The 12,763-nt window shown below is 34.2% G+C and overlaps 1 protein-coding gene across 1 annotated transcript in view; it reads left to right on the forward strand.

Annotated features, from left to right (window-relative positions):
- Vwde (von Willebrand factor D and EGF domains) overlaps positions 1 to 10,918 on the forward strand; it is a 70,903-nt gene extending 59,985 nt beyond the window's left edge. Inside the window, exons 25-29 of the mRNA XM_047561686.1 lie at positions 2,373 to 2,468; positions 2,561 to 2,656; positions 3,815 to 3,910; positions 6,631 to 6,734; positions 9,971 to 10,918. Of these exons, the coding sequence (XP_047417642.1) occupies positions 2,373 to 2,468; positions 2,561 to 2,656; positions 3,815 to 3,910; positions 6,631 to 6,734; positions 9,971 to 9,985 (407 nt within the window). The 3' untranslated portion in view covers positions 9,986 to 10,918. The remainder of the gene's footprint in view (positions 1 to 2,372; positions 2,469 to 2,560; positions 2,657 to 3,814; positions 3,911 to 6,630; positions 6,735 to 9,970) is intronic.
- Positions 10,919 to 12,763: the final 1,845 nt, after the last annotated feature.

Raw genomic sequence — 12,763 nt, forward strand, 5'->3', positions numbered from 1 at the left:
CAAAAGAGGAAGATAGAACTTTAACTGGAAACATCACAATAAGGTTATACTACTCTTAAAAAAAAGGTCAGGCTTAAAGTGTACGACTGAAGAGATATATAACCACATCTTCCAGTTTCTTCACCTCCTAAAATCCCCAGTTACTTGGCTTACTCTGGGCATTGTTGGGAGAATCATCTGAGGCCTGAAGAATCTGGTCTGAGGGTAGGTTTTCTTCTAAAACTCCTTTTCTAACATGGGATGATGGGTGGATGATCAAGACCAAATTTTATTCCCTTTGTGTATATTATTTCAATCATATGTTCTTTTGTATAAATGTATTTGTTTCTACACTTAAGATTTTGTGAATTCTTACAAGGTTATCTGCCATAAACAATTTGGTGCTTATTTTAGTTTTAAGTTTCCAATTATAGGTGTTTACTATGGTATTTCTGTAGTGGAAAAAAAATACCTTTTTCCTAATAAAGAGAAATTATCTTAAATTTTGTAAAGAATAGGGAACAGAACACATAAGAATATCCCACCATTAATAAAACATAACATATACCTGTTTATAATTATCTACATCTAGGTATTTTATAAGTCAGTATTTGCTGTGTAACAAACAATCCCCCAAATCTCAGTGTCCAGCAGCATGCATTTATTTTCCTTAGTCACAGGCCATACAGGTTGTATGGACTTGACTCTAGACTGTTTCACCTGTCTGTCTCCCTCCGTAGATCAGCATCTACCTGTTGTATGCCATTCTCAAGCAAAAACTAGGAGAGCAAAAGACCAAGGCAAACTACCCTGAATATTTAAAGCTGTTTACATTACGTCTGCTCTTAGGCCAATAGTCAAATTAAGTCATGTGGCAAAACCCAGTAACAACTGGATGAGAAAATAAACTCCACCTCCAATGTGGGGGCTACAGAGTCACCTGGAAAAGGGCATGCCTAAATATGAAGGGTGAAAAATTGGAAGAAATAATCCAGAATTCAACCTAGCTTTGTGTGATAGCTAATGACAGGTTACTGTCACAGTTTTCTTTTCCATGCTTCATTAAGATTGTTGAACAAATACTTTAAAAAAGAAAAAAGTATCCATAAAATATCAGAAAAAGTAGACTCAAGAATGGACCAGAAAAAGACTCAGGATGACATAGTGGAAACCATCCATTCTCTAAAAGCATACAGTTATGTAGCTTTTTGTATTTGAAGTGTTACATAAGTTTTATTTATGAATCCATTTGAAATCAGTGAGATTTTCCTTACAGTGTTTAGAAATGAAGAAAGCAAACTGGAAGTCAGTCTTTTTGGTAATGACAGTTCCATTACTAAAACCTGTCAATTTGAAATTCACTTTAAAAATACAAACTAAAATACACCTAACTATCATTCAAGAAAAAATTAAATTTAAAAATTTCCAGGCAAGTTTGCCTCATATTATTAACAGGGAGAGAGGGGCAGGGAAGGGAAGGAGGGAGGGAGGGAGGGCGAGAGGAAGGAAGGAAGGAAGTAAGGAAGGAAGGAAGGGAGGAAGGGAGGGAGGGAGGAAGGGAGGGGAAAATATAACTGTATTTAGAGGTGGGTGTAGCTAAGAGTTAGAGCTTGCACTCAGCGTGTGCAAGACCCTGGATTTGATTCTCAGTGCAAAAAAAGAAGAAAGAAAGGAAAAGAGAGAGAGAAGGAAAGAAAGAAGAGCAAATGAAAAACCTACACTTAAATTTTCATATCTGGAAGAAATACAAATCAAAAATAATCCTTTTATAAAAATAACTCAACCTCTGAAACAGAATCATATAAATAGAAGATACTAGTAAATTATAAATATTTAATAAATATTCTTAATGATGCCTAGGAATTATTGTCAAAAGATTTTATCAAGGATTCACAAGAACCAGTCATATTAACCTGTCTCAAAAGTGTTCAAAAGTTAAAGTTTTTTTGATACTGTTATGATATCATGTGACAAATTGTAGAGATGTTTCTAATTTCCATAAGAGCAAAATCATTCTTATTTAGAGGCAGGTTTTGACTTAGTTTCTTGATTGTATCCTGATCATTTCATGCTTTATTTATTTCATAGTTTGGTGAGACCAGACCAAAGTGAAGGTTCATAATAAATACACTATAATACTGAAGACTTCATTTGTTATGAATACTTCTCTCATACATTTCAAATTGTGCTAGCCCACTAGCAGCTTATGGCTATAAGCGTCATATTTTATGATTTAGAAAGGACAGTTTTAATGACTTGCAGTTGTAATCTTTTATTTTAATAGCATATTCTTCTGCCTTATGGCCCCACAGATAGCAAGCACAGAATGCAATAAGCAATACATAATAACTGAATATGTAATATTCACACATTGCCACCATATGTTCTTTTAGCTATCTGTCACCCTCCCTGCAAGAATGGTGGCCACTGCGTGAGAAATAACGTTTGTGTCTGCCGTGAAGGATACACGGGTAGGAGATGCCAAAAAGGTAAGATACTACTAAATCTATATGCAAGCTACAGGTAGAGCAAATTAAACTGTTGCCGTTTAAAGGCTGATATTTCACGTTTTTCCCTTAAGGCATCTGTGATCCCATGTGCATGAATGGAGGAAAGTGTGTGGGACCAAACATGTGCTCCTGCTCTTCTGGTTGGAGTGGGAAGCGATGCAATATACGTAAGAAGAACACTCTTAAAACGCCAAAATTTGGGGCTGCTGTTCTATCTCAGTGGTAGAGCACTTGCCTAGCATGTTTGAGGCACTGGGTTCACTCCTCAGCACCACATAAAAATAAATAGCCAGGTGCGGTGGCACACGCCTGTAATCCCAGCAGCTGCGAGGGGCAGGGCTGAGGCAGGAGGATCTCAAAAGTTCAAAGCCAGGCTCAGCAAAAGCAAGATGCTAAGCAACTCAGTGAGACCCTGTCTCTAGTAAAATACAAAATAGGTCTGGGGATGTGGCTCAGTAGTCAAGTACCCCTGAGTTCAATCAAAATAAATTAAATACATTTATTTATTTATAAATAAAATAAAGGTATAAAATATAATAACATTTTTAAAAAAGATATTAGGTCTTTTTTTTTTTAAGTCAAAGTCTACATTCTTTGTGGGAATATAAAGTAAAATATAAGACAAAATTTTTTTTCTTTTTTATTTATTTGTTTTAATTTTCACTTATTTATTCTTCATTAGAAGATAGATATCTTTGAACTAGAGTAAAAGGCAAAGTTCCCTGAACCTATATTTTCAAGTTAGCAGAGAAAGCTATATATTGTATTTCCTAGTTTTCTACTATGTTTGCCCAGGATAAATAAAAAGTCCTTACCTATGATCTCCTAATCTGAAGTAGGGCCCAGCAGAAGGTTTAAAAAATTGCTGATTCCCTGGCCTCAACTGAAACCAAGCATTTTGGTCCTTTTCAAGCATTCCTTTGGTCCTTTCCACTGCCTCTCAGTCTGGTTAGTACCTGAGATGGTAACACTTGTCATTCAAATGTTTCCTTTTTTCCTTTCTATTAAGTTTTTCAAAATCAGCAGCAATCATAGTCCACAGATCAATGTGGAAAATGAGAAGTAACAAATGTCCAACAACTGAAGAAAACATACCACAATACATTCAAACAATGGAATATTTATTGCACAACCATTAAAATCACATTTTCTAGGAGTACATAGTAACATTGGAAAATGTTCTTTGATAAAATGTTAAGGGAAAAGATCCATTAATTATTGACTTTTAACTGCTTTTCTTTTTTCTTTAATGAAAATTTGTGTGGTTTATGATAGAATTTGACAAATAATTTAAAATTTTAACTTGTTTATATTCCTATTTGCAGCTATCTGCTTTCAGAAATGTAAAAATGGTGGGGAATGCATTGCTCCCAGCATCTGCCACTGTCCTCCCACCTGGGAAGGAGTGCAGTGTCAAATACGTAAGTCCACAGGATTTTTTTTTCCTTTGAAAAAAAATTGGAACCCATTCTAATAATTAAAATATGACTTTAGAAGAAATTCATAATGGAAAAAACTACAGTATGCTGATCCTTTTTAAACAATGATTTTAGAGCTGGGCATGGTGGCTCATGGCTGTAGTCCCAGGGACTGGAGATCCTGAGGCAGGAGGATTTAAGTACTTACATGAGCCCTAATTAACTTATCAAGACCTTGTCTTGAAATAAATAAAAAAGGGCTGGGGGATGTGGTACAGTGGTTAAGCACACTGGGGTTCAAGTCCCAGTACTCCCAAAAAATTATTTTAGAAATAAAAAGAAATCTTACCCAATTTTATATGCATTTATAAAAAGGAAAGTATGATATATAATTTTTTTGTGACATGGTTTCAAATTATAGTCTGTGGGTTGCCAATGTAGTTTTCTCAGGTGGGACAAAAGAAGGTTTAATATGCAGAAGTTTAAATGTCTTTTGTGTTATAAGATAAATATATCTCTATCATGGAAATCTTAGAAAATGTGGGAAAACAATAGCAAAAAATTAATCACTCCAAATTGTACCATCCAAAATTAACTTGTTACTTTTTAATAATAATGTATTTCCATCCATATTCATAGGATAAATCTCAGGATATAGAAGAAAATAAAATTTTATCCAATTTTAAAATTTATGAAAACTTTATATGTTAAAATATTAACAAAAATTATCTCAGTGGAAAAATGTGAAGTCCTCCAAAAATACCTTCAAAAAATCAATAATTACATAATTTCAAATTTGGTGGCCAAGTGTACTATAAATTGAGATTTATAATTGCAACATGATTATGCCTTTTTACTAGAAATATGTACCTTTGAAAGTGTCTTATGAACCACATTATTGTTTTCATGCATCAGAAATTTTGCATATAATGACTCTTTGTAATTGTATTTGTAATTGTTACTATAATTTATATATTTCTTATTGTAGAAAATATATCAAAGTACTATTGAGTGCAAATACTTACATAAGAAATGTGTGCTCAAAAATTGATAATTCTAAGTGGAAGTTAGACATGATAAATTGCTAAAATGGAAGAATAATCAGCCTCAACCTGGGTTGCTCATTCTGGAGAGTGGTCTATACAGATCATGAGAATAATGAGAAGATGCTAAAAGCACAGGAATGTGGAAATAGACTCATTGGTCATAGATTGAGATTCTCTGTGCATAGTTTCGGGTATCCTGAAGCTTCTTTATTTAAGTTTAAAACAAACTAACACCAACTTCCTCAAAATGCTTGTCTTATAGATTGACTGAGCTACCTAAACATATGTGTTACTGCCATCTGCTGGAAATTTGTTGTAATAACTATTTCAATGTGTGTGGTTAATGGTGCTTCCTTAGGTATGGAGAACTTGTGCTGCCGACTATATATGGCAGCCCTGATGAAAACATAGCTGTCAATGTTGCATTTATATCAAAGGGAATATTATTCTTGAAGTGCTTAAACTTTCATTATGAGATCTCGAAGCAGTATTACTCCCATGAAAAATAATGGTATTGTATGTAATTTTATAGTATGCTCATTTTCACTCAATATCACTTAAAAACCTTTACCATGTCCTAAAAGAACATAACCTTAACACACTATGTTTTATAATATAAGTATCATAATTTACTTAACTTTCTCCTTATGTTGCACATTTCATTATTTACAATTACAAGTATGAAAAGCATTTTCATTCTATCATCTATATATATAAATGATAGAAAAATAAACAGGGAGATAGATTGAGATATATATATATACATATATACATATATTACACACACATATATAATTTATTACACACACATATATGCATACATATTTATATATGTATATATATATATTTATATATATATATATATATTTAGAATGCCTTGGAAGATATTTTAAGAAAGAAATTTCTAGTACAGTGTGATGTTTAAGTTTCCAAGCATTGTTGCACATTAAACTGTCAATGATAGTATATAAAATTATGTTTTTTTATAGAGAAACAGTACTGAATTCTCTTTTAAATTTTTGCTAAACTGTTTAAAAGAAAATTATAAATACTATCATCTATTACTATTTGAACTCATCATAAAAGATAAACACATATACTTCAAATACTTTAAAAAATAGCCAGTAAAACTGGACATGGTGACACACACCTGTAATCCCAGTAACTCAGGAGTCTGAGGCAGGAAAATCACAAGTTTGAGGCCGGCCTTGGCAAATTAGCAAAATACTGTCTCAAATTTGATTTCTTTCAATACTACCTTTATAGAATTGTAAAAGTGGTTTTTGAGTTTAGGTTGTTTTGTTTTTTGATGTGTGTGTGTGTGTGTGTGTGTGTGTGTGTAAATACCTAGATTATATCCATCCATGGATGGTACACTAATAGATTATTTTCACCTACTTATTTTCTATGGTGGTGCAACCACTAGAAAAATTAAAGACACATATTTGGCTTATATTTTTTTATCATCAATGATCATTCATTTTATATGTTTTAAGTGACATATTTATGGAATATGTTATAGTTCAATATGTGTATACATTGTGTAATATAACAACTTCTTATGACTATGTTAGTGGCCATTACTACAGTCAATCAAAGAGCTTCAAACCACTGAAACAGGATATGTCACAAGCATTCACTATCAAAAGATTAATTGTAAAAATTTGTGTATTGCAGCAATTTGTACTCAAAAGTGTCTTTATGGAGGCAGATGTGCATTTCCCAATGTGTGTTCTTGTCGCACTGGATATTCTGGAGTCAAATGTGAAAAGAAAATACAGGTATTTTAAACTTTAAAAAGAAAATAAGTATATTAACATCTGCGTATCTATTCTACTTAGTAATTAACTACTGTTAGTGTTTTATTTCCAAAATAAAAAGCATGCAAGGTATTGTGCCTAACATCTAGAATGTCCCCCATGTGTCAGGCAACACAGCAATTTTCAGAGGTAAAAGATTAGATCATGAGGGTCTGACCTTATCAATGGATTGATAATTTGAATGGACTTACTAGGAGTGGTGAAAAAAAAAAATGATAGGAAGGTAGAGCATGACTGGAGGAAGTAGGCCATTGGGGGCATGTCTTTGGGGACTCTATCTGTTCCTGGCCCCCTTCTGTAATATATATATAAATATATATATTTCTCTCTCTCTCTCCCTCTCACCCCCCTCTCCCAGCCCCTCTCTTCCTCTCCCTCTCTGCTCTCTGGCTGCCATGAAATTTTTGCCACACCCTTCTGCCATGATACCTTGCAGCCAGCCAACCATGGACTGAAACTCTGACACCATGAGCCAGTATACATTTTTTTCTCTTCTAAGGCATTTTTGTCAGGTATTTTGGTCACAGAGATGAAAAGTTGACTAATATACAGGATTCAATTTTTGCCTCTAAAACTAAAACTAATCATTCTAGTGTTATTTTAGAGTTATTATACAAAATTTCCATGTGCGCTTGTAGAATTTCAGTGTATAGATACAACTGTGAAGTATAATGCTGGAGCTGAAATAGCACATATTCCACAACATGGACATAAGACAGCAATTATTTCTGTTTTGGTCAAACACCATTTCAAGAGACCACCCTTACCCCTCTCAGAAAATCCACTACTTTTATATTAATGAATCACTATTGATTTGGTGGTGGCCCTAAACATTTTCAGTGGGTCATGTGCCACAAAAGTTTATCTATTCTCATTATTTTCCCTGACATAAATTCTTTCTCATTTGCTTTCTATTAAACTCCATTTCTAGGAAAATGACAGAAACTCTTTTTATTATTAGAAGTAGGATTTTTTTTTTTTTTTTCAGAAATTGAGGGACCAATGAAAGAACAGAGCTTTTCTTGGAGTTGCTGAAATTGCCCAATATTTACTTGTAAGACCAGTGCTAGAAACACCTATTTAAACATTTCCTTGATCATATTTCAACATATACAACATATACAATTAAACTGCATTCTGTTTGGTTTCTATTCTTAAATTTACAAATATCAATAAACAAGATATGTTTTCTGTCCTAATTCCTCCACATACCAGGGTTGTTTCACACACTCACACAAAGCAAAAGCAATGATTTCTTAAAGTTAGTCTTCAGGAGTTTTAATTTAAAAAGTGATTATATGTTATTTAGCACTTCAAAAGGCCCAAGGGTCATGAATATCAAAGAGTATTATAATATTATAATTTGAAAAATGATAAGAAATTTTCTTCTTGAAGCTTGATACTGAAAAATCAGTCTGACTTAGAAGCAAAGTAGATTTATGTATGTTTTTCTCCCAGCACTGGTGTTCATTCTGGAAGGATATGGGTCCAGTGTGAAAAAAACAGGATCAAAAGAGGGCTCTGGATTGGAAATCAGAGAGCAAAAGTTACCGAGTACTTATTTGATTCGAAATTATTGAGAAAAACAAAAATAAAACCTTGAGTTCCCTGGGTTTGACGACAGCCTCACTATATCTAATTTTACTTGAGCCTTCCATAGCACAGACAACCCTATGACCTCAAAAGCTCTTCACTCCACTTCGACAGTCCTGAAGTAGATAGCTTCTCTGTGTTCCTTTTTTTTTTTTTTTTTCTGTATTTGTTTGTTCTCTGCACTGTTCTTCTTATGATCAGTAGCAAATCATCTTCATTCCCATTAGTGTTTCTGAGACGTGACCTGGAGTCTTACCAGGGAAAAGGAGCAGAAGGTCATAGGGAAGGGAAGGAACGAGAAGGACTAGGACCACAAGTCCTGCTCCCTGAAACGCGCTCCCTCTGGTTCTTACCTTCCGTCCTCACTCTGGCATTCCATTGCTCACAGATACTGTCATTTCTACTTGTTCTTAATATTTCTTTTTCCCTGAAATGGGGGCTTGAACTCAGGATAGTCTACCACTCCACCACTGAGTTCCATCCTCAGCCTTTTCCTTTTTTTAAATATCTTGCTGAGTTTGTTGAGGCTGTTCTCAAACTTGTGAGCCTCCTTGTCTCAGCCTCCCAAGTCACTCAGATTTCAGGCATGCACCACTGCTCCTGGTTATGTTTTTAATATTCTTTGGCTCTTAAACAGAGGGTAAAAAAGAAATTTATTCTTAGCAGGAATAAAAGCATCCATGACCCATGAATATTCACAGATCCTTCCCTGATGCCTTCCCTTGTGTCCCTCTCCCTCCAAACTTTCCAAAGGAAACTTCAAGTTGGCTAATAACCCTGGCCCTTTTTGCAGCATGTTGAGCTAGTGGATTGGGGGGTTGGGGGGAAGAAATGAAGGATAATGATTAGATTGCTAGAATTTCAATGAAATAGGGAATTATTGGCTAGAGAAAAAAGACACAGAGCAAGAGGAAAACAGACTAAGGAAGAAAGAGGTGCTAGCATGGGTGGGTTGATAAAAAACTTTGAGAAACATCATAATCTGCATTAGCTGTTGGGTGTACTTTCCACTGACCTTGCTGCTTGTTCACTCAATGAACTTGGGCAAGGTATTTAATTTGCCTGAACCTGAGTTATCTCATCTCTAATATGGGATATTGGTGTCTACTCTTAAATTCAAAAAAATGCATAGAAAAGATATGTTTTCTGTCCTAATTCCTACTTCCTCTACAGCTCCTCATATATAACAAGCACTATGTAAGAATTTGTTATCATCTATCACATTGAATAGAGGAACAGAGAAAGGTAGTGAAGGAAAAGGATGGGGAAAGAGAATTGAGAAAAATGTTATAATGCATTATGGATTTCTAGTCTTCCACAAGAGATATTGGTCGGGGGAATGAGTTAAAACCCATTTCTTAAATGGAATGCTTTGCCAAGATGGGATCACATCAAATGCGAGTCCTGTTCATTACAAGTTCTCTGACCTTTAAATGTGATCTTGATTAGATCTCAGGTTTATGAAAACAAAAACAGTGTAGTAGTAAACAGAAATGAAAGCACTGTACGTATCATGTGAGAGGGAAGGAGGAAGAAAATAATGATCAAGGGCTAAAGGATTTTCTACTAATCTCTGAAACTTGGTTTCCCTCTTCCTACTACAGATAAAACATCATTGAATAGCATCAAGTATGTGAATTCCAAACCTATGTATTAAGAATTTAAATATTTCATTCAGAAAAAGATGAAGGTAACTCGAAGTTGTTTTGATCATCATTGGAAAAAAAAAATTTAAAGACCAGAGAAACTAATAACACATACAATGATCTGACTTGTCATTGTTATAGAAAAAAGAAATTCAGTTAATCTACATTTGACTTTGAAATGTGATTCAGTATTTACATATTGAGACAATACATTGGATATTCCAGTCATTTGTAATATTTAATAAACTAAATATTTTCCCAGTCCTAACTGTGACATTATAACTGATGTCACCCAGATATATAGTGTTTCATGCAGAATTAGGGATTCACAGGATTGTTGGAAGAACTGGGGATGAGAATGGGCAGTTGGAGTCAGAAAAGCAGCTACCAAAGGTTGGAGAGGCTGGTGCTGAAGATTCCAGCCTCTAGTACCAAGAAGGTACCTTCCAGAAGCTTTCTTGGAGCTGCTGCGATACTTGAGAATTTTCAAAACCTAGCACCAACTCTCTCAGGCAAAGTGGGTCATTCTCAAAAATGTGCTGGGAAGCCACTGTGAATCTTCTACCTATCCATTCACCTGGTGGCATCCACCTGTGGAAAAAAAATTGCTTCCTCCTCGTTTCCATCTATAACTCTCCAGTGAATTCTTCTCATCAGCAAACTTAACCTAGAGGAACACAGAGAAGGGGATTTTGGAAAGTACAATTCCTGGACTCAGAAAAGAATGAAGTAGTGCCATGAACCATCAGTGAGCTGACACAGACATGCTGAGAGTTCTACAGCTTATTGTTTTTGACTATATTGCAGAGGCCAAAGCCATCACTTTTACTGGTAAAAATACCATGTTTAGTTTTGTTTGTTTTATCCACTCCTATCTTTTTATTGTTCTGACCTATACCATTCCCAGGCAAGGGTAAAAGAAATAAAAAATTTTGGTTTTAAAATATTTATTGTCATTGTGTTTATGTGTGAAAAGAACCCCAAATGTCGGTGTGATCAACACCATGATTGCTATGGTTTGGACAAGTGCCCCCCAAAGGTCCATGTGGTAAAAATCTGGCATCCAGCTTGGAGCTATCAGGAAGTGGTGGAAACTTTTAAGAGGTGGGGCCTAGTGGGAGATCTTTGGGTCTTTGGGGTGCACCCTCAAAAGGACTAGTGGAACCTCGACCCCTTTCTCTTCCTTTCTTTCACTTTCTGGTCATGAGATGAGCAGTTTTGCTGTGCTACACACTTCCACCATGATGGGACACGGGCCCAAAGCAAAAGGGCAACAGAGAATGGACTGAAACATTCAAAGCTGTGAGCCAAAATAAACCTTTTTTCAAGTCAGTTAATCTTAGGTATTTGTTACATTGACAGAAAGTTGAAAAGCAATTATCCATTTCAGTGTAGGAATCAAGAGAGAGATGATCACAAAACCAAATCCTACAAATATCAAAAAAGAATTTGGCCAGGTGTGGTGGAGCCTGCCTGTAATCCCAGAGGCTTTGAGGCTGAGGCAAGAGGATCAAAGGTGGGAAGCCAGCCTAGCAATTTAGCAAAGTTGTAAGCAAGCTAGTGAGACCCTGTCTCAAAATTAAAAAAAAAAAAAAAGAAGGGCTGGGAATGTGGCTCAGAGGTTAAGCACCCTTGGGTTCAACTCCTGTTGTTAAAAAAAAAAAATAAGAAAGACTTTGTAGTGATGCTTAAGAAAAGCAAAATTACATTCCATAAATTTCTAAGGAAGTAGATCATGTCAACAGGGAATATACATATAATTGAAACTTGCCTTCAAGGAGCAAATAATTGCCAGTTAGTGAGGGTTATACATCCTTCTTTTCTTTACTATCTTATATTTGAACTTCACCTTTCAAAAAATTTATTTTAACCATAAACACTTTGTTGTATAAATTTATGAAATTCATTTTTTTTCTTTTATACAGAGAGACTGAGAATTTCTAAGCCATATTTAAACAATAAGATAAAAAGGACATGATTAGAATAAAATTACAACTAACTTTGAAAATGGTCTTTTAAAGAATAGCATCCAGTGTCAGAATTAAAGAAATTTTAATTCATCATTTTATATTTGCTGAAAGGTAGTTTTAAAGTACTAAAAAGAATATAAAATGTTTCACTATATTTTATGTTACCAAAAATGCAAGCATTCAACACTTGGTGAATATTTAAATTTCGATGATTTTGTGAAAATATGAGTATGAGGAAAAAAACTATTATAGATAAAAGTGAATAATGTTTTGAAGTTAATAATTGGAAGTGGAATAATAGCTATGAAAGTGGTTATAATTTTAAATTAAAATCTCTGCCAACTTTTTCCAGTATACAACATGGCAGTTCTATTGGTAGTCTTATCAAATTGATTTTTCATGCAATTTTTTATGACTAAAAAGGTATAATTGTTCAAGGATGTATTCTGAGGTACCTAAAGTAATACATTAAATTTTTCATAAACATTGCCTAGATTCACACCAAAATCCCAAGGTACAATTAAAATATTAATCTATAGACTATCCATTTTAGAGTATGTTTAGTGGACTTGTTAGTAGTGAATAAATGCTATGGTTTTTAGGTTTTATACAAAGACACTTCTTATGAACACCAATGACTCAAGGAAATGAAATTAATGTTTTAGAAATACGAAAAGTTTAGAAAAGCAAATCATTTGATAAATTCATGGGGAAGAATTTTTTTTGTTGTTGCTTGTTTCTTGGTGAAAGTATTTTATTCAAAAACTGTTTAGAAAATACT

This window comes from Sciurus carolinensis, chromosome 8 (genome assembly GCF_902686445.1).
Source record: "Sciurus carolinensis chromosome 8, mSciCar1.2, whole genome shotgun sequence".
Lineage (NCBI taxonomy): Eukaryota > Metazoa > Chordata > Mammalia > Rodentia > Sciuridae > Sciurus > Sciurus carolinensis.